Genomic DNA, 21,843 nt, shown 5'->3' on the forward strand with positions numbered 1-21,843 from the left:
CATTTTGCGATGTCGGAAACCCATTTTACTTTGCCTTCACTGTTGCTTTTCGCGTTCTGGATATTTATCCATCTTTGAATACATTTTGCGCATATATATATATATATATATATATATCGACTGTTGTTAACAGATCCTATCGACGAAACGTGAATGTTCCGGTCAATCAGTAGATTCAGCCCAATGGCTTCATCGTTTTCCCGTACGTTTCTTCCACTTACACAGGTTGTTCTTGAGTTAATTCGAAATTTCAGGTCTTGTGCGCTTCGTGCCCAAATCGAATCCTTCCAAGATCTTCATTGGAGAGCCCGTCGACGCCAACGTTGATGTTGGTTTGGCTCTTTATGATGGCAAGGATGTCCACGTAAAACGATTCACCGGTTCTTCTATTCTTGCTCCAGGCCAGGCCACGGAAGATGTTGAGAGCATCAAGACTGTGCTTTCGCCATTGGCACGGGAAGAAGTTGGCACCATTCGATGCATTGGCTTGAACGTATGCTCTCCAACATCTCCGTGAGGACAGATCTCAATAAAATAGCAGCTAACTTGACGACAGTACGTCTCGCACGCCAAAGAAATGAACCTCGCCATTCCTGATCTACCCACAGTCTTCCTCAAACCTTCCACGGCCCTGGGAAATCCATGGCCAGAGCCCTGTCTCCTCCCCAAGATTACTCAAAAGGACAACACCGGCGATTACGAGTCTGAATTAGCCGTCATTATCGGCAAGACGGCAAAGAATGTCTCCCAAGAGGATGCTCTGGATTACGTCCTTGGATATACCACTGCAAACGACGTTTCAAGTCGAACCTCACAGACTAACCAGAGTCAGTGGTGTTTCTCCAAGGGATTTGATGGAGCTTGCCCATTGGGTATGTACTCTTCTTGACCATGCAGCATGAATGCAAAAAACTTACTCTCTGATCAGGACCCGTCGTCGCATCGACCTCTATTATCCCAGATCCGGCGAAACTGAAGATCAAGGGATCCCTGAACGGCAACGTGGTCCAAAGCTGCGGTCTCACGTAGGCCATCTTCCTTCCATACTCTCAAAAAGAAAATCCGCTAACGTCCGTGAAGAGACATGATCTTCACCGTCCCACAGCTCATCAGCTTCCTTTCCCAAGGCACAACCCTCCCCGCCGGCACAGTCATCATCACTGGAACCCCTCCAGGTGTCGGTGCAGCAAAGAAGCCTTCACCACAGTTCATCAAGGAGGGCGACGAGTTCCGTGTTTCGTTGGAACCGCATATTGGAACATTGATTACCCAGTTCAAGAATGAGTAAATATAAACCTCCAATATAAGCCTACTTCCAAAGTACTTCTGGAATCTGGGGACTTGGGGAAGATGTTCACACGGGGTAAAAGTGGAGCTGTAAATAGAGTGCTAAACATTTATCCGGCCCGCAATCCGTTTTTGCGGCCAATCACATTTCCTTTAACTCCTCATCCACCCCTGCTCATCTCATCGTATCAGCTTCAATCGTAGCCTCTTTGGGCGTCCGCCTGGCTGTACCTTGGAAATGCCTTCCATACGGCAGTCGTTTGTTATCTTTGCGGTCGCCTCCTTCCTATTCTTCTCGTCTTTCGTTTGGCATTATAGGGCAGCCTGGCCTACGCAATCATCGCCCGATATGTCCGTCACCCATATTGTACTTTTTCAATTCAAACCCGGTGCTGATACCGCGGCTATTGACGATGTACGTTTGTATAATTCGGTTTAAAAGAAAGAAAACAATGTTGTTGTTGTTGACAGCATATCGGTCCAGGTCTGTAATCGCATGCTATATTCATGCAGAAGAGTATCAATTATGGTTTCCTCTTTCGATACTCGCCAGTTAAAGGGTCTGAGTACCTAGGAGCTTTTTCATCGTGGGGCACGCTTGTGGAGCCAGGATGGGAGTTATATCTTTCTTCCCCCCGTTATCAATGACCTATATACATTAAGGCTCTTAGAGCTTGCAAGCCGGCCTTGGGCCTCGACAAGACAAGATAAGCGTCTTTTTTGAAAATTATGTATCTTGCTTCAAAGTTCGTAATGAAGGCGGGAAATGAGATAATAGCTTTTCCTTTGTCGAATGTATATACAAACAATGTCTCAATCCTCACGCCTATATGCATCTAAAGAATCTACAATATGCTGGACTCGTACCTTTGACTGCATCTGTAATCTGATCAGCCTTGTTATATTTCTGCCTCGCTACTCATAGCCAGGTGGCTACAAGGCAGTACAACTGGGAATACCCTAAGATTGAAGTGGGACGTGTACGATGAGTCCGGGAATAGGTTGGATCCGGGTTAACCAGTTACACAAGGCCAATCCTCCTGTATAGATATAGAGGTACTTTGCTTTTCGAAATGATAACGCACCTTGGAAGGAAAAGATAAACCCGATTAAGATTTTTAGATTTATTGTGGTCCGTCATCAATACCTAGGGAAGGTTTCATCTATATATAAATGTAGTAAGTATATTGACTTCATGCAGATAGGCCAGGCGCACCCACCAAATCCAGAAAACTCTCTCTCTCGTCCTCTCATCCCACTTCGAAATTTCCAAGTACAAGCAGATTTCAAACCCCCACTGCATCCATGGATCAATTGTAACTAACCTGCATTCAAAGCCCGTCTACTGGGGCTATGTATCGGTACCATCACGATCCAATAGGCTAACACCACCCCCGCCAGAAACTAGCTGCATGCATGGTTTGTCTCAGCGCCTAACAAGTTAGAATAACGATGTCCTATAATTTAGGTCTAGAATCTTCCGATCGCACACTTTTAATGCATTCCCGAGATGGATTGTATAGCTGCGCCACAAGCCAATGTATGAAACTAACTGTGCCGTATGTACGGAATACCTACTTTTTTATGCGACTCTGCCTCCCTCCAGGAGCGAGATTGTTACTATTTTCGGTCGATGAAAACCCCTCGTCCCGTAGTTTGCTTTTCAGTCTATAAGATATCGCAGGCCTGCCGACGGCCGGAGAGGGTTTGCGATTTTGTATTTAAAATGTCTCTTCTTTTTTCTTATTAAAGTATTAACTATCTTAAATTAAATTTAGGGATATTCGGCATCCCGAAAATCCTCCACGACAATGGGGGAAAAATCGAGGTCTCCTTCCTTCTACATTGTAAATGTAGCCGGACTCCTACTTGTATTATCCGTTATTGGGAGCACACTCAGGTTTACGGTAATATCAGTTACGCTGATATCATGGCTGCAAACGCAATGGCTGTCATATACATCCGCCCTCCAAAGACGGCACTCTAGGCGACTCGCGGCAGCAGCTGATGAGAATCGGACTCGGCGACGGAAGCAAGTCGCTGAAATCTCGGAGGCGGTTGGACAGAATGTTATTTCGTTACTGGATAAGAGGAGACGGGAGCTTGTACTCAGGTTGGATCAGGAGGCGGAGAGGAGGAGACAAAGTTATCGACGGGATATTGTTACTAGGATTACGGATGATCTGGTGCAGTTTCAGGAGGGCGAGAGGATTAAAGATGAGCAACGTCTTACACTTCGAGAGTACAAGATATGCCAGCGACAGAAAGAAATCAAAGATACAGAAGAGGCGCTTCTGTCACGACAGAAGACACTCGACGATCTAGAGCGGAGAATACAGAGCAGCGAGGGAGAACTACAATTACGGCAGAGGAGATTAGACCTGCAAGAACAGAAAGCAAAAGATAGGAAACAAGCTCTCAAAGCACGACAGAAGGAGCTGGATGAGCGAGAACAAAGAGCAAAAGCCGTAGAGGAAGAGGCTCGAAGAATGCATCTAAAACAAGAGGAAACCAAGATACAACGTCGAGTTGTGACCCGGCCAGCGACAGTCGCTACCCGATTCCCCGAGAATTCGTTTTCTCCTCCTGCCTCTGTCAACAAAGCTATTACTCTACCTGCGAACTTACTAGAATTCGCCGACGACCTGAACTCATACCCCTTTAGATGTATCGGAGTGGCGAAGACCGGAACTCGATGTGGGCAAAGCATGATCTCGAACTATGCCAAATCGGCTGCTAGCGCACGCATCAAGGAAATGACATCACCTGGCCCCGGAGACGTTGCTCTCTTTGAAATGAAGGCTCTCCGAGAACTGGCGGACTGGATGCTGTGTCCGCGCTGGCATCGCGATAAACATCCCCAGGGGGCTGGGATTGCGAGTAGATGGTACAGCCAACTCAGTGACGCGAGAGCACAGCTGGAAACCCAGGCAATGAGCTCATACAAGACACCCCCATCTGCCGGAGCGCCAAATATCTTTGGCAGTGCTAGTAGTACTGGGATTAGTACAGGGACAACGGCTAGCAGTTTCGGCTCATCGACGCAATCGGCAGCTTCACCCACGTTCCACGAAAGATGGGATTCTCAATCCATGAGCTTTCGATTGGAGAGAACGACGACAACGACCTCGGCTTTTGGGCAGCAAAAGTTTGAAGGTTCTGCGGCAAAGAATCTTACCTCTGTGTTTGAATTTATGTCTCAAGAGTCGGCGGTTACGAAGAAAGGATTCGATCAATGGTAAGAATGGTCTTTGGGAATATATGCATTTATAGAGGGTCTTTCTTCGGGTTGATATGATATTTTCTGGGAATCATTAGGTGGATTAGGAGTTGGGAAGTTGGGAAGTTGGGTAAATATGTTATCTTCTTTGGAGCTTTCCTGTATTATTCAAGCTTTCGTGGAGTTTGCTTTCCTTCCTTAGGGTTTCCTTTTCTAGTTCTTGCTATTATGTTCCGTATTCTACCTATTAGCTATGCTTCTACGTGTAAATTTTCTTACCATTTCTGCATCTTGTTAGGGTATTGACTCGCCCATGGACCACAATTTATAACCCAACTTTCTCAGTCACCCATATGCTGTAGATCTGACTGAGCCCCAAGCCATGGCTATGGCCGTACCAAGGTGCTGCCTCTAGTTATGCCATAAAATTTAATATATCAGCAGAGAAGTCTGCTATCTAATTTGAAAAAGAAGTAGAAATACAATCTCGTCATGTTCAGATAACATTCGGCGCCCCGCCAATCCATACTTCATACACGCAGTTCAATTCACAGAAGGTTGAAGTGTCTAACGTATGGATCACTGACTTGGAATTTGAACTCGCCCCGGTGCATACAGTGGCTTTGGTTTGCCATTGCTATCACAGCTAGCAAACTTCCAGTATCCTCGGTTCGGTATAGTCATAACATGAGTAATGACCCATCTTGCCGGACCAGGAAGAGGAGGCCAATCCTTGTACAGAGAATCTTCATCCGTGGTATCGACATTGAGGAAGAAGAATGGGGGGGGCATTAAATCTGGTCATTGATGTCTGGTTCATAAAAATCAATCCAATATATCAGCGAAAAAGCATTTTTCTCGGAAAGATGGCTGAGATTTTCCCCTCAAGTCGATATCGACTCACCACACTCCGGAATCCTTCTCTATCCCACAGCTTCGTTATTGGAAGCTTGTCTCCGTATTTTCTGAGTTCTAGGAGACTTTGTAGTTCAGATTCGAGATGGTGATTAAGCGCTGGGGCAAATGAGTCGATGATACTGTTAAGGTGAACGGCGTCAAAAGCCGATTCCTTCCCTTCTAGGCTTTCGAGGTAGTTACTAAATTCGTCCAAGCCTTCATGGAAGGATTCTGAATTTTTGCCCTTGTTAGCCAGTAGCACACCATTACATAAAAATAAAGGCTGACTCACTATGCTCTTCGACATTTCTATCAAGAAGCCCCTTCTCGCCAACGGCCTCCTCAATCTCCGGGAAAAATTGTTCCTCTTCGCTGGTATGATGCTCATGGAGCGCAGAGTACCAGCATAAGCTATATCCGATAAAGTCCCTTAAATCCGCCGGTTGTATGTTCGGTCCTTGGATGTATATGCCGTTAAGGCCACGGAGGAGTGCGTTGTGAACTACACACATTGTACTTGCAGTCTCCATGTACGGATCCGAATTGCCAGTCTACAGAGAGTTAATTAATGGTTGTACTTGCTCTGTCTCATGCCAGTTTAGGAGCGGCTTACGATTCCTTCCCTGTGCTTTGGTGTCTCGATTAACGGATATGGACCGTCAGCCCATTGCCATCGTTGTAAAGTAGCAGAGTTATTCATGGTCATGTAATTGTGTAGAGACTGGATATTATCAAAGATGGGATTTTGAACTGAGGTGGAGTTCGATAATCGTTAGGGTTATTAAGTTATGTAGGGAATTCCATTCCATGCAGTACGGGAAGATTCCCGTCTGACAATCGCCCAATTCTTTCTGTTTGTTTGATTGCAACGGAACAACCATCTGTCCAGCGACAGAAAATCTCGTATACGAATCCATCCGAATTTGAAAAATCGGGTTGAGTGTTTATGGTGTTGCCTTCGTTGCTACCGATTTTTCTTTTTTTAAAACACTTCGGATGGGTAGGTATATACCGCTACCGGTATAAGGTAGAAAAAGTTCGGAGTTTAGCCACCATCCGAGCTACCTAGCGTGCACCGGCCGGTAGGTAGGCTTCAAGCAATCAAGCTTCTGAACATATGTTTATAAGATCAGGATGCAGCTCATGAAAGTAGAAGTAAATTAATAAGACACAACAACCAATCATTAACCAATTATTGACCAGCATCAACTACTTTATCATCACAAAACCAGCCAAAATGAAAGTCCTCCTGCTCGGCGTCACTGGCAACGTTGGCTCGCGGCTGTTGCCAGCCCTAATCGCCCACAACCACACAGTCGTCGCTTTCGTGCGCTCGCCCTCTAAGCTCTCTACCGAAACCAAATCCAAGCTTGACTCTACAGTCATTGGCTCTGCCACGGATAGCGCCGCCATCAAAGCTGCCATCCTCAACAATAATTGCGACGCGGTCGTCAATGCGTCAGGGATAGCTGCTCCGACATCATTCCATTCTGCGGGAGAGTTTCCAGCCATCTTTGCGGCGGTCGTAAAGGCCACCGCGGAGGCGGGGCGGGAGCGTGGAAAGGCGCCTATTAGATGCTGGCTTATGAGTGGGTTTGGTGTATTGGAGGCTCCAAAGAAGCCTCATTTATTGATTGACTAGTGAGTTTTCCGTAACTACGTACTAACTTACGGAGTTATCGAATGAATGCCATTCATTCTGTATGAGAACTTGGTTGAGCTCTGAATTTAATGCGATATGTGATTTAGCCTCCCTCTCTTTCCAACTCACAAGCCGAACTACCAACTCATCAAATCATACACGACCGACGAACTCGCATGGTCACTTTGCTGCGCAAGCCAACTAATCCCCAAATACGACGGGCCGCAATACCCTGCCCCCGCAGACTGTTCTGCCGATGACCTCGTGGTCCAGGCTGATTCTCCGCCGCTATGGAGTCAAAAGTTTGTCAAGATACCGCTGATCGGCGGTTATTTGAATGTTCTGTCGCAGGGACAAGACTATTTTGCGACGATGGAGAGTATTGTGGATGTGATAGCCGGCGATTTGGAGAAGGGACTCGACAGTGAATATGTGGGGAAGAGAGTAGGCGTTAAGGAGAAGAGCAGGATTAAATAGAGTGGTTTGTGGGTGGGCAATGTATTATTATTATATTCATGACGTGTTTTCTTGTCCTTCATATATCTGTTGTTTCACCAACTACAAAAGGCTCTTTAACCTCTTCGTGCCGTAGCCCTAACTCATCCAGAATTGGCAAGTCGAGAATACCTCGGTGGGTTCTGGCCAGTCCGAGCTACTCTGTACAACAACAACAACAACAATTGGACAAATCTCTCATAGAGTCTCCTGTTGACACTATCCACTCCACGCGATTCACGCCTGAATCACGTGCCTCCAGTACATGAAGCTATCCACAGGCCATTCATTCCACGGCCTTGCAGAACATCTTAGAAGCATATCCTATCGATACCTAGGTAGTATTAAAGGATTCGTTAAAGGATAGGATATATTATATAGGACTAGAGTTAGATTGAAGTTCTAACAGTAACAATTTACTAACTTATTGTCAGCTTTATGAGTTGGGTTGTTAAACAATAATTAACAAGTAACTAACTGATAGTTATCCTATGAGTTGATGGTATCATACAGTACCTATGCTACAGTAAACTGATATGCACTAGAATAGGGCGCGGGGCTAACGCAATGTCTGCATAGAGGAGGTATAGCCACAACTCAGCACACTGTAGCCAATTCATACGCAGTAAAGTATTTATTATCCTATATATACGAAATGTACTTTAATACTGTAGAAGACTGCCTGGCCTGTATTCTATGTATTCTATTCGGGCATAACTGTAGAGTAGTTACCTAACGTAAGTTAACTAATACACGTAACATACGTAATCCTGAAGGGGGCCACCGGTGGATCGGTCCACATTCGGCGGACGGTCGCTTTCTCAGCCACAGATTCTGCCAAATGCCACTTTCTGCCGAGCACTTCCTTCCAAGAGTCACTTTCGCTCCTTCAATTATTTGACCGACGCAGATTGTGCTCACCAGGCCACCCTCGTTCCACTATTCACCAGACCTTTTATTAAACAATGGTCTGCCCAAGCGATATTTGTATCCACAAACTACCAGCGCTGAAGGTGGCCGGTGCAAACAAGTTGGCTGATTTTCACGATGCCTCAAGGGAAGACCCAAAGCTGTTTCGTGAGGCCTTGATCAACGCACTTCTCGCTTTTGAAATAGATCAACACATCCTGACTCGAATCCAACTCGGGGATTGTTTCCGCCGTTCGCTTCAGGCGCAGAGGCAGACCACACCGTATCGTCTCCATACCATCGTCGCGGAATGCAAGTCTGGAACGCTAGATGAGGGCTCTCTGGAGGCGAGGTTTTACGCGCACGGCGGTGTTCGCGCCGTGACAGCACTTGCTGCTGCGGCGACGGACGAGAAGAACGTCGTGAAACAGCTCAAAGGCCTTCCGGATAGTCAACTGCAATCATTCTTCCGAACGGTGGACATCATTAGTCCTCATCGAGACTTCCTTTTCATTGTGGAGACAGTGGATAGGAAAAAGCCAGCAAGATTATCAAAACGAAAGCATCTCCCAGAGCCACGTTCCCGCCGTCGTTTACAGGAGAGGCACAATGCGGACGGCTTGCAACAAGAACGACTACGTAACCTCCCCGTGGAAAGTCATCGACACAGACACAACCAAGACTCGCGTATCAACTACGGGGAAACTGGCAACTTTCGGTTATTGGACGAAAGTGACAGCAGAGTATTAGATGCGTTTCCGCCGTCAAAGAGGAAGCAAGCAACAAATACTTCTACCGAGTCAGGCACGTGCTGTGCGTCGGCCTTCAGTCCGCGAGGTACTCCAGATGGCCAGGTTGCTGCTGCGGACGATAGCCAACCGATGACAAATATGCTTGATTCAGGAACCGCACCCGGCCCGTTGTTGACATTTGCACCATGCACATCGGGCTCGGGACAAGCAGGACGGAGCTTCACTCAGTGTAAGTCTAGCGCATCAATCCCGACTTGTACACTTGCTCACCCATATACAGATAACGAATTCTCAGCTGCCATTTCTACCAATTCACCAGGTGTGGAAAACAATGTATACGGTCGAAACGTCAACGATTGTGATTTTGAACACTATGGTATTGATCTGGATAGCTTCACCGCTTTGTAAAAAGCACAAGAAGGAGCAACGTGTCTTGGTCGGTAACATGTATCATGGGAGCTTCTTTGCATTTTATCCATTCCCCAATGAGCAATGCTTTCCCATCTGCAGTTGGACAAACTACTTCGCCATGGTATAACGTCAAGAGTTCGCCCGGAAAGGTTTCGTGTGGTGTGGGTTCGAGGCTTTTGTTGCAGGGGCCACGAAATCGAATGAGGAAAGCCATTCGTCCTTTGGTCTGCGATACAACTTTTTTTTAGAATCGCAAGAGCCAGAAGGGAATTTTGGGACTCACTTCTACGTCCCCACGGTCAATCAGAGGCCTAATCTGGGTTACTCGATCTGGATGGCTGCATTGTTCAATATCCAAGTTTCCGCAATATGGCCGCCAATGTCCTTCACGCGAGACGTCGTTCAACCATGATGCAAGGGCCTTTACTTGCTCCTGGATCCCACTCATTTGGTCTGAGGATATCCGTCGTGGGTGTGTTCTGTCAACGATTTCGCGAACTATTTGTTCCTGGCTAGAAGGTGGTGCAATTTGTGTCAATCACATATGTCGTGCACTCATGAACTATGAAGATTTGCTTGAGATGAAGCTGGTCAAACGGCATTTACTGCAGCAGGCCTGTTCACGGCGTTTAGACATCGCCAATTTTGAAATTGACCCCATTCGTTGCTGAATCACGTGACGATCGTGGGACTTGATTTGCGGCGCAGTTGGGCTCTGAATGTTGAATATTAATTTTGCATTATTGGAATATTGATGAAGCACATGCTTGCTCTAGCAATTTGTCGCGAATAAACCTGCCGAATCGAGCTAAATCTACTGGTCTTATTGAATTCATTGAAGTTAGCGAAATTCGTCGCATCTGCAAATAGTACCCTCCGCGTTGAAGTCCTGGACGTGGCGAGGAAATAGTCGCTTTGCAAGGTTGAGACGTCGGATTCAGTGAGATCAGTATGTCACAGAGCGAGAGGCATCGTACAAATCGATCTAACGGCTACAATGGCTAAGCTGTTGGCTCACAGGAATTGTGCTGCTGATCTTATTACCCAGCGACCGCGAATATCAGTGCCCAACCGCCAGTTCGACGACATCCTCCATTACGACTCGTTTGCAGTCAACCGGCCTTGCATACTTTTATGCGCACAATTGAGACTCCGGACCTAAGAAGACAGAAGTTCAGATCTTATACTTCGCGCTAAAAGTACAGTCTTCCCCCCATACATCCCACGATAGTCTCTACTATGTCCGAGTTGCCATCAGCAAGCGTCCCGTTGCAGTCACCAACCTGCACCCGCGTCGATTTCCTTGATCTACCTATCGAGATTCGCAATAACATCTACAAACGAGTGCTCGCCGTGCCACACCCGCTATACATTTTTCAAGACTCGAGATCTCGACTAGAGATTTTTGCGCCGGAAAAACCACATCAGTGGCTAGGGTTATTGTTTAGCAATCGCCAAGTATCCGAAGAAGCTAGGACAGTCCTTTATGGGAACAATCAATTCCATTTCATGGAAACAACGCCGCGCTTGCTTACGTCCTTTTTTAACGTCATCGGATATTCGAACGCAGGTTTGCTTTCCCGCCTTAGCATCAAGTTTCCAACTTTCGAGATTTCAAAGGATCGACCTGGAGAGATCAGGATTCATACAGATAGCCTTCAGAGTATCCAGCTTCTTCAACAGAGATGCGTTAAATTGACGAGTTTGGAGGCCCTGGTCTATGACCCGAGCGAGGCCGTCACGGACGACTGGGAGATACAATCAGTTCGAGACGTCTTGGCAGAAATCAATACGCAGTTCAGGTGCATTCGTTCTTTGAAAGAAATAATTGTTAGAGTTTACACCAAACCTCCCTCGCCTTCGATAAGAGCGTTGATGAATGAACTCGGCTGGGTTGTCGTGGTGGGCGGTATATAGGTGTGTCCTAGTGCATCCAAAGCAGGGAATCAAGGTAGCATCGTCCAATCTACGGTTCATATGAACTCATTACAGCCTAGATGTCCCCCCGTAGAGTTAACTCCCAGCTAGGAGCAGTCAGTTTGTCTTTTGACGCTGTGGGGTTTAGAGGGAAGATGTCTTCTGGCCAATCAAAGCCTTCTTACAAGGGGTCTTCGCTTTAGCCTTTCGCCCGTCTCATAGAACGGCTGATAGTTAGGTAAACTGTAACCGCTTGCCCCTAGTAACCTAGAACACGACAACTTTCCCTCCATCAGCATCAGTTTTTACACGGCGAAAACCTCATTATTTGACCCAGACTCACCATGGCATCTCCAACAAGAGAAAAGACTAGCTTCCAGCATAGATTGCGCCAGCGCATTTCTCGATTGCGAGACAGATCTCGAGGTTATCTGAACGATGACAGAAAAGACTTGCTCCGCGACAGTCAAGATGAGACAAGTCTTGCAAACGCGTAAGTTCTTATGATGTATTATTCCCAAGTGAAGCTAATCAGCGAGTAGATCGACTTCAGCGTCGCAGCAGCACACAACATCGACGAGCAGCATATTGTGTTTGACTCAAGCGAATGATCCTGGGATAGGATCGTCAACCAATATCACAAACGATAAAGCCCAGGTTCCATCCAACGACAGTGGACAAGGCCGCGCTACCGAGTCTTTGCCTTCGAATGACAACACTGGTCGAGTTTCTGCCCCTTCGGATCTCTGGAGCGTAGCGTACCGCGAGGCAGTGGAGAGCTTTGGGAAGGAACTTGATGTTGCCATTCTCGAGGCGGGGAGTGTCATGGAGCTATTCACAAACCTTGAAGAGATTGAGAAAGGCATTACCCAGAAAGATACCTTTGTGAGACGTCTTGGTTATTTGCAGTCTGTGCAGGGGCCTATTGAGACATTCAAACTTGCATTGGACCTGGCTAGCCCAGCGGCAAACATTAATCTAACTGCATCAACCGTTGTTGGCATTGTCAAAAACGTGACTGAGGTAAGATGACTTTCCCCCCTCCCTCCCAAAAAAGTGAAGCGAAGTAGCGATCATTTGCATCAGAAGTGCTAAGTTCTAGTTACATAGATTATCATCAGTCTTGCCGAAGTCAAGACGGAATTCGCGGCTAAGATTAAGGACATGCACGAAAGAATTTCGTACATAGATGATTGTGACACTCTGGGACAGAAAACAAATGGACAAAACATCCACACGGTAATTTGCAATACAAAGTGGGAGAACTCTTCTAATGGTTTCTAGGCACTCGTTTCAGTATACAAGAAATTATTGGAATTCTATCAAGTTGCGTTCAAAACATTGACAAAGAAAGGAGTGAAGTTGATAACCAGCATGGTTCGAGCGAATAGTAGTCTTCCTACGATCGCCGTCGACTTCGTACGGTCTTCCGAGGCTCTGCAGGGCCACGTAAGCAATGCAACGGCAAAGATCTTGGATGAGATGAGAACCGTGCTCTATGATGCTAAAAGTAAGCCTAAACGCCTGCAATCCTACTATACTGTATGTTCTTACATAGTGGTGGCAGTTATCCTGTGGTTAGACAATAACAAGTTGCTTGCTCAAGATATATACTATGAAAACTTGAAGGACCTCCGTGCTGACGGAGCCTGTGAATTCTTACTGGAAAACACCAACTTTCAGAATTGGTACCATACTCCCGGTTCGCGGCAATTGGCGATTTGTGGCCCTATGGGCTGTGGGAAAACAGTTCTTATGACGTTCTTAGTAGATGAGCTTACACGACAAAGTACATACCAATTACCAACTCCCAAGATATTGAGTTATTACTGCCGCGACAATGAGACGGGCGAGACGATTTACATACTCTCCACTTTGATTTTATCTCTTCTACAGCATCTACCTGGCCTGAAGAAGCCATTTTACGAGTGGTACGGCGAAGCTCTTGTGTCTGGAACGAATCCAGCGGCAAGTACCAGCAAAATGGGGGCGTTGATGCAAAAGCTGCTGAAATCGGTGGACCGTCCAATTTTCATCCTTATCGACGGTCTGGATGAGTGCGATAGCAAATCGCAACGGTCGCTTCTTGATTTTTTGAAACGTTCGGCGCGAGATACCCCTGGTCTCAAGAGTATCCTCTCTTTTCGTCGTGAAAAAAAGATCCTAGATCGACTCGACGGAACGCCAAGAATCGACTTGAGTCGTGACATTGACCGAGACCGTATTATCGTTGAGAAAACGGTTGAAACGCAGTTGGATGGTTTGTCTGCAGACGTCAAGGCCGAGGTTATCAAAAAATTGTCTAATTCAGCACAAGGGAGCGCCATATGGACGAGGATGGTAGTTGAGCTAATCAAGGAAAAGGACCTGAGTGCATTAGGTTTGATGAAGCACTTTTTGGAAAATGAACCTCTACCACAGGATCTCTCCAACACTTACCTCGCATTGGTTTCACGGCACACCGATCTTGAAAGTAAACAATATCTTTGGATAGCGCTCAAACTTCTCGCCGCCGCACTCAGACCTTTGAGCATCCTAGAGCTTGCATGGGCCGTTGCACTCAATGCCGCTCCTTACGTTTCCAGCGTGGAAGCCCTGGCTGAATATGTAGATGACAAAAGAGTAATGAGTTTCATTGGGTCATTCATTATGCCATCCGACTTCAAGGACCCTAAGAAGCGTCAAGTTCAACTTGCCCATCAGTCCGTGAAGGAATTTATCAAACAGCACGCCCCTAGTGAAGGCAAAAATCTCAAAGACAATCAACAAGACGCCGAGAACCTGGAGACATTTATGCTAGAGACTTGCGTCAGGTACCTACTCCTAGAAGAAATTGGCACCAAAACTCTGTTCTCTGAGGAGCAAGCCGCAATTGAGGTGCTACCCCAAGGAGATGATTTATTTGGTGACATCCATGATACAGCCGAGTACGATAAACACTGTACATGGGAAACATGGGAAGAGAACATGATTCCTTACGACCCCAGTGACCGTGGGTTTGGCGAGTTCTTTGTTTACGCATCATGCTACTGGCCAGAGCATTTCGGCAGGACCGCAAGCGATTCTTCCCCAAGCCTGGAGAACATCGAAACTCTGTGCAAAGTAGGCTCGATTCGACTCTCCAACTGGATTGAACAGAAACGTCGTCCGGACTGCGCAATCGAACCCAGATTTGAGTTTGACAGTGACTTATACGATCCTCTCAGCATCACGTCTCTATATGGCTCGGAAGCTATGCTCCGTCATATGTTGATGACGTCGAACCTGAGCACAAACAATTTTTTTGGGGATTCCGTTATGAGGGCTGTTGACCAGGTTCTTCAGTGGGGGGACGTGTCAAGACTCGGGATACTGTTCTTGGATGATCGAGTTGGTCGTCAACTCCAAAATCTGGACTTTTTTCGTCTCGTCGTTAGATATTGGTCGAAACCTAAAACACCTCACGAAAATTGGGATACGGTATTTGATCTCGTTGATCCTGGATCAAATGACGGGGTCCAGCAGCAGCCACCGCAGTGGGTCGATGAACTCCTAGATATTGCTGTCGATGCAGATTGTGAGCCCTTGATAAACCGGCTTACGAAATTTGCGGCAGTGGTGGAACATCGTCGAGATCCTTCCCGGGAGTAAGTTACGACGACATGATGCGTACGTAAATTACTATGTGGGCCCATGGATTTCGATCAGGACTGAAGATATGATCAGTGGTTTGGCAGTTTTGAGATGACAGGCCTGGCAGTTGTCTTCCGAAGAAATATGTAGATATGATCTTATGGAGGATTTGCTAGTATTGCAACAGAAACGTGGGTGTATATATGGAAATTGACCTAGAGATATTGAAATTTCGTTTATATATAGTCATAAATATAACCCTACTATAAGTCCATAACTAAATAATTATCTTATTATATCTCATAGAGCAGCACTGTAGCATATATGTTTAATTATTTATAATTTTATATACAACCATTCTTATAGTTTAGTTGCCTTTCCTATTTGCGTTAGGTAGGAAAAGCGTGCTTAGGCTGATTTCATACGGTATTAGTGAGGTGCTGAGGAACCCTGAGGTTCAGTCTGTGACGCCCCATATCTCCCTGGTTTTTCAACGGTTAATCTCAGGAAGTTTCATCCATATAATTACAAATAGTCACGCCTTTCAAGCGTTGTATCTATTGGTTATGAATGACTCTGAGTCTAAGGCTGTCTCGACTGGAGAGTTGGCGACTTCCAAGGCACGATCATGGTCGCGAAGTCTCCGAACATCGTGCGATTTGTGCAAGCAGATGAAGGCATGTATACGACCTTGGCTCGGTCTTCGTGATACCAATGATTCATAGCTGCTAACTGGGGCACCCGTTAGATTAAATGCCAAAGAAAAAATGAACATGAAAAGTGCGCACGATGTACTGCCCGAAAACTAGACTGTATGACAACACCGGTGATTAGGAAGAGGCCAAAAACCACCAAGTGGGTAGTTCAAAAAAAAAAAAAAAGACATCACATAACTACATAAAATGCATCGGGGACGCTAACTATGATTGAATCCAGGAACAGAGATTCATACTATCAAGATATAGAAGAACGAATTAAGCAGATGGAGTCAGCTATCATTGCTTCCGGGCTACAGGGGCCGGCGGGGCTACTAGTAGGAGGAAAAGAAGACGAAGGAGAAACGACCTCCTCTGATAAGATTGAAATCCAGGCCAAGCTATCTAATCAGCTCACGAACCTGGTCATCGATTCTAATGGGTCCTTTAATTTCATTGGCAAGCACCAGTTTTTCCAATCATCTGCCTGTTTTGTACTGACATCAATATTTTAGGATCGGCCTCTGGCTTTTCACTATTCTCTCCTCATGGAGTTCGCTGGATTTCGCAAAAAGTGGGCGACAAGAACGAGCTAGCTCAGCTTTATCGTATACTTTCGAAACATGATTACGAGTCTTGGGGTCATGGCAACGTCGATCTTTGGGCGCCCAAACCACGGTCAGAGCACTCGCCTCTTCCTACAAAAGAGGTTGCGTTGGAATATGTCAATTGTAAGTGGAAGAGTTCATCCCATCAACTTGGTAAGGGTGTCCGGTTTATACGGTAAATAGGCTACTTCACAACGTTCAACAATGTCTACCCCGTGATTAATCGGAACGTGTTTGACTCCTATCTTGAACGGCAATATTCGTCAAATCCTCCAACGAGTAGTGCCTGGTACGCATTATTCAACTCAGTACTGTGTCTAGGTAGTATAAGAACCACAGGCGAGCGAGAGAGGCATGTAAGAAGTAGCCGTCTCATCGACTATACGTCCGTTGCGCATGAGACTGGCGTTGGATACTTCCGCAACGCAAGCTGCTGTTTCCATGACTTGTTCTTCAACCAGACTAATCTGATGGCTATGCAAGCGATAACTCTCATGGTAAGATTTCCTTATTGACTTTTGTGGATGGAGCAGACCTGACGGATAGAAAGATGTTCATCACAATCTCAAGTTCAAATCCTCAAATTTCCTACACCTTGACATCTGCAGGTCGAAACATAGTATATTCCTTGGGCCTTCACCGGAGCCTTGATGGCGCCGGTCTCTCTCCGGAGGAATTCGAACAACGTCGAAATGTCTTCTGGGTGTTCTATATGCTAGAGAAAGCCATATGCCATAATCTTGGCCGACCATCCGTCATAAACGATGATGATATTGCCGTTGAGCTACCACCAAAGAAGCCCGGGTTGTTACGCTCACCTAGCGGGGCGGGTATTTATGATATTTTCCAGGACTCAATCACACTAGCTATTATTGGAAGTCGCATATATACCGAGTTATATTCGGCAAGTTCGCAGACCAAGTCCGAGGAGTATCGTATGAAGATGTTGAGCAAACTGGACAATCATCTCCAGCGCTGGCGAGATGCGATGCCCATTGATATTCGGCCGGAGCATCCTATCAATTGCTCGGATGAGCAGTATGTGTCTGTTGTCATGATGCATTTTACTTATTTGGACGCTGTAATAATGCTACATCGTATATCAGGCCATCAGCAGGAGTCATTTTTCACAGATGGGAATGCCATGCATATGAAGAGTAATGCCCGATCACTAAATTCCAGAGCCAACGCAAGCCAATTGCTCTGTCTGGCTGCTGCACGAAGAACGATTCAACTTCTGAATACCATTAGCCACAATAATGTGCAAAATCAACATTTCATGTGGTACATATATTTTCTCCTACCTCCCCCTTATTCAATTACTAACAGTGATAGGTGGGCACTCTACTACCCGCTCAGCGCAAGTCTCGTTCTGTTCACCAATATCCTGTCAAATCCACAAGATCAGAATGCCGCTTCTGACATCCAGTTGTTGAACCTTATCAGTTCGTTCATCACTCAATCTGTCCAACCCGGGACATCCTTTGCCGACACTCCGACGTTGAACATGTTTAAGGAGCTTTATCGTTTAGCCACACGTTTTGTGGCAAGGGCCGCTCCGCGGTCTAGTCAGAAGGTGAAGAGACCATCTGAAAGTGACGATTTGGCCGCACAATCGGATCGTTTCTCGTCATCTCGAGGGGAATTGGTGTTAGACAAGACCGCTTACGCAGACTTGAATACGCAGACCATGACGTCGTTTGTGAGTATTCTCAAGACCTCTTTCATCTTGGCAATAGACTCACAATAATTTAAATGAACAGGCTCCATTCGAACCAACAAAATCGTCCTCCGACCCGACCAACATAACCGCGACATGGCCTTCTCCAGATATAGACAACAGCCAAATGGACCAACCTACACAGAATAATAGTACCGCAAGCCTCCACCACTCACAACCGGAATCATCCACCAAAAGCTCCCCCTTGGAATTGGCACCATTCATCATTCCTTCTGAACAACCGAGCCTGATCGACTTTGATCCAACGCTATCATACGATACTTTGCCTGAGCCTGCGGACTTTGACTGGGATATGCCTAATTTGTGGATACCGTCGAATTTTACGTCTGATCTGTGGAACTCCGCGGATTTGATGGGTTTGTCATTGCAGGATGGTGCCGGTGGCATGGATCAGGGTTCTAGTTGCTCCGATCAGAACCATGACCACTGAAACGATCGTGGGTATCAGCGATGGTGTTCAACAAAACTTAGAGTAACTAAACCCTATAGTATTTAATAATACTATTCTTTTAAATCTAGATTATATTAATATATTAGCATACTAGTTATTACCCGCCTTAACTAGTTATAACGTTCAGACGGTTAGCGTGCTACCGGAATCGACACAGACGTTTACACATCGTACATAGATGTCACGGGCCAATGCCCAAGGAAAGGAATATTCCCCGCTTAGCACGTTGCATTATTTCTACCTCCCACTCCATCTGCAACAAAAAATCCATACAGACGGAGACGATAATACGAAATACGGATGGGTTAGTCGTCTCCATTATGTTGAAAGAGGAGACCTGCCGAATGCATCATTGAGTGCTATTCGTCAAAACCTGCCATCAAAACCCGGTCCGACTTTCTACTATGTAGGCCAGAGAATAGAGAATATATGCATCTACGACATGCTACACCCCTCACCATCTCGTTGGCGAGTATTCGGCTGTAACCGGAAATCCCGCCGTTGTGTATGAAGATTCCCGAAGAAATGTTTAAGTGGCTCTTTCCAGACGAAAAAGCTTAGGAGATGTATGAAACTGCGATGCTATTTCAGAAAGATGTGGGTTTATTATGCTGAGACAAATTTGGTGGATAATTTGAAACAATTGGGTGATGAGAAAGCCAACGGAGTGGAGGGATTATGCCGCGATGTTCCTACACAAAAGGTGTTCAATAAATAACCGCCGGGTACCTTTTTTCCTCGCCATATAGCACCTATAAATAACTTTACCCACTGCTTTGGTTTCCGGGTGCTATGAGATCCTTTCTTGAATAAAATTACAGGATTTGCTTGAACGTGTGGAACTCAGGCTGGGGCGAGGAAGCAGATGTTGTCAAATTTCCAATCTGACTTTCTGACTTCCGTCGTCCGACACAACAGCCAGGGCCATGAGATGATTCAGTAGGAATACTATGATATGATAATGGTAGCCATATATGACACTCGCAACTCAGCAGTTGTTGTATCGTAGCTCTCAGAGGCTTGTGCGGAATTCGGCAAGGTCAATAATTCATCAGGTACATTTTTCGGTATGTCAGATTCATATACATAGTAATACTTATTATGTACTGCCGAGCAGTTGTCCAATCTATTCGCACCTCCTATGTAGTTACTATACTCTGCACTATATAATAGCAGAACCTGTCGGCTATGCTAATCCGTGGTTGGGTTGTGGGTATGTTCTATTCCTACCATTCTATCAATCAACTTCTATGATATGCATACTTTCCCCCTGTGACCAATCAGCATGCTGGCCACAGAAGTGAAGGGAGATCATCTCATACTTGTGGATTTCGGTTTAAAATGTGCTCAACTATACTCCATAGCACAACTCATTAAGTAAATTCTGGGTTGATAAATTGTGGCATATATGATATATATCTTTCACAGAACCGCACTCAAAAGGCGGATGATGACTGAAGTCTGAATGTCTGTGGAGCGGGGCGTTGAGCGCTTATCTAGGGTACGTACTCTGTACTGTATACCTCACCTACTTACTGTACATACTAGGATTAGTGCAGTTCGCCACAGCTCATATTTGGATGATGTGTGCTGATCTCAATGTATCAAGCTCCCTCTTCATCCAAGAGAGGTCCAGGTCAGAATCCAGCTGTCCATGCACGAACGGCTTGACTGGCTGGGCGTGATATTGCTTCAAGGCTACAAACCTCAAATCACCCCTCAAAGACTCCCACGGCTCCGTTAATTCTTCTACTTTGTATCAACTTTTGCTACCAGTCCTCAATTCATTATCATCATGCAGTTCGGAAAAGCAATCGGAACTGCATGCAGTTCATTCGCAATTACTAATATCGACGCCATGTTTGTTTTGGTCACGTTATTTGCAGAGGCGTCAGCTTGCAGGACTATGACACCTCTTATGATTATTCTCGGCGAATATATCGGGTTTACGGTGATCATTATAATTAGTATGATTGGCTTTGGCGCCTCACTCTTAATTCCGTCCGAGCCTATCGGATTCTTTGGTCTATTGCCGATTCTACTGGGAATCTGGAGGCTACTGAACCTTCTCGTCCCAAACCAGGAAGAAGAATCAGAGAAAACAAAGCTTGCTGGTGTCAAGAGTGTCTTCAAAGTCTCTCTTATCACCTTGATGAATGGAGGAGACAATATCGGAACATATGTTCCGCTGTTTGCACAAGCAAATGCCGCAGAAATAGCGATATACGTTATCACTTATTATATCCTCGTCGGAGTGTGGTGCCTTGTTGCATTCCTGGTTATGAGGCAGAAGCATATCCTGAAGATTGCCAAGCGGTATGCGAGAGTGGTGGTACCATTCCTCTATTTGGGCCTCGGCAGTTACATTATTGAGAAGTCCTCTTGCTACCCGTGGTCCATCCACCGAATTGACTCTTCGACGTCTAGACACCTTGGCAAACCTGTCATGGCGGTCACGACTGCATTTGTTCTGTTGACATGCGTAGGGACTATGGCATGGCTTACGCTACGCAAAAGACGTGCGCTGCGCATTCCTGAAGTTGACCCTTGCCAAGCAGAGACCACGTCACCTAGTACCGGTACGGAAAATGCAGTGGGGGACGTAACTCGACAGGGGAACTGCTCCCCATGCTGCGACCGCCCAGTCACAGAACCCTCCGCCCTAGAAGGGTTTAAATTGGGATATATCTCTCCGTCTTCGCAATTCCCCGATTAGGCTGCAACGAGGGCTCGTCTTAGTTCTTTCTCCTGACATATCTGTTAAGATAGAGAGACAGCAACAACTTGCTCCTGTTCAGACCGGCGACTTGCATGTCCTAGATCTCACATATGAAGCAGAAGAGCTTAGTCGCTTAGGGCTACTACGCAATATGCTCCCTCCGCCATCCCCGTTCGAGAAGGGGGGAACTATTCACCTCTTATGGCAGCCACCCAGTAAACGATTATTCCTCGGCGAAGAGTTTGGAGGAACTGCCACCTTCACTTCACTAGAGGAAAGAATCTAGTGGGGTAGCTCGTACGTCAAGAGGGGGAAGAAGACCATGGATTCATTCATGGAAACCTCTCAACGGCCAACCACTTTAGTTGACCATTTTCCTAAAGTAGCTCGCTCCTCATAGGTGGGAAGATAATGGCCAATAACACATTGTGCATTTAGTTAGTCAATATACTCACCAAAACAAACATCATCCAAACCAACTGCGTTT

At 46.0% G+C, this 21,843-nt stretch overlaps 8 protein-coding genes across 8 annotated transcripts; 7 read left to right on the plus strand and 1 right to left on the minus strand.

The window, feature by feature from the left end:
- Positions 1–183: 183 nt before the first annotated feature.
- Positions 184–1,288, plus strand: EYB26_007032 (uncharacterized protein; the record flags this gene model as incomplete). Its single annotated transcript, XM_054266304.1, has 5 exons — positions 184–202; positions 255–493; positions 557–872; positions 929–1,025; positions 1,081–1,288. 5 exons carry the CDS (start codon positions 184–186, stop codon positions 1,286–1,288), a joined length of 879 nt encoding a protein of 292 aa, XP_054122279.1.
- Positions 1,289–3,098: 1,810 nt separating this feature from the next.
- On the plus strand, positions 3,099–4,529 carry EYB26_007033 (uncharacterized protein; the record flags this gene model as incomplete). Its single annotated transcript, XM_054266305.1, has 1 exon — positions 3,099–4,529. The coding sequence occupies one exon, from the start codon at positions 3,099–3,101 to the stop codon at positions 4,527–4,529; it is 1,431 nt and encodes a 476-aa protein (XP_054122280.1).
- Positions 4,530–5,255: 726 nt separating this feature from the next.
- EYB26_007034 (uncharacterized protein) lies at positions 5,256–6,104 on the minus strand (the record flags this gene model as incomplete). Its single annotated transcript, XM_054266306.1, has 4 exons — positions 5,256–5,318; positions 5,412–5,635; positions 5,697–5,955; positions 6,018–6,104. The coding sequence occupies 4 exons, from the start codon at positions 6,102–6,104 to the stop codon at positions 5,256–5,258; spliced, it is 633 nt and encodes a 210-aa protein (XP_054122281.1).
- A 537-nt stretch (positions 6,105–6,641) lies between these two features.
- EYB26_007035 (uncharacterized protein) lies at positions 6,642–7,523 on the plus strand (the record flags this gene model as incomplete). The annotated part of the gene is made up of 2 exons (XM_054266307.1): positions 6,642–7,045; positions 7,154–7,523. The coding sequence occupies 2 exons, from the start codon at positions 6,642–6,644 to the stop codon at positions 7,521–7,523; spliced, it is 774 nt and encodes a 257-aa protein (XP_054122282.1).
- Positions 7,524–8,506: 983 nt separating this feature from the next.
- Positions 8,507–9,610, plus strand: EYB26_007036 (uncharacterized protein; the record flags this gene model as incomplete). Its single annotated transcript, XM_054266308.1, has 2 exons — positions 8,507–9,431; positions 9,483–9,610. The coding sequence occupies 2 exons, from the start codon at positions 8,507–8,509 to the stop codon at positions 9,608–9,610; spliced, it is 1,053 nt and encodes a 350-aa protein (XP_054122283.1).
- Positions 9,611–10,852: 1,242 nt separating this feature from the next.
- EYB26_007037 (uncharacterized protein) lies at positions 10,853–11,530 on the plus strand (the record flags this gene model as incomplete). The annotated part of the gene is made up of 1 exon (XM_054266309.1): positions 10,853–11,530. The coding sequence occupies one exon, from the start codon at positions 10,853–10,855 to the stop codon at positions 11,528–11,530; it is 678 nt and encodes a 225-aa protein (XP_054122284.1).
- Positions 11,531–11,874: 344 nt separating this feature from the next.
- Positions 11,875–18,616, plus strand: EYB26_007038 (uncharacterized protein; the record flags this gene model as incomplete). The annotated part of the gene is made up of 14 exons (XM_054266310.1): positions 11,875–12,023; positions 12,073–12,553; positions 12,641–12,769; positions 12,815–13,040; positions 13,098–13,232; positions 13,299–15,156; positions 15,678–15,819; positions 15,891–15,997; positions 16,079–16,296; positions 16,353–16,568; positions 16,629–16,942; positions 16,996–17,729; positions 17,781–18,147; positions 18,209–18,616. 14 exons carry the CDS (start codon positions 11,875–11,877, stop codon positions 18,614–18,616), a joined length of 5,484 nt encoding a protein of 1,827 aa, XP_054122285.1.
- A 1,816-nt stretch (positions 18,617–20,432) lies between these two features.
- Positions 20,433–21,353, plus strand: EYB26_007039 (uncharacterized protein; the record flags this gene model as incomplete). Its single annotated transcript, XM_054266311.1, has 1 exon — positions 20,433–21,353. One exon carries the CDS (start codon positions 20,433–20,435, stop codon positions 21,351–21,353), a length of 921 nt encoding a protein of 306 aa, XP_054122286.1.
- Positions 21,354–21,843: the final 490 nt, after the last annotated feature.

This window comes from Talaromyces marneffei, chromosome 5, assembly GCF_009556855.1.
Source record: "Talaromyces marneffei chromosome 5, complete sequence".
Lineage (NCBI taxonomy): Eukaryota > Fungi > Ascomycota > Eurotiomycetes > Eurotiales > Trichocomaceae > Talaromyces > Talaromyces marneffei.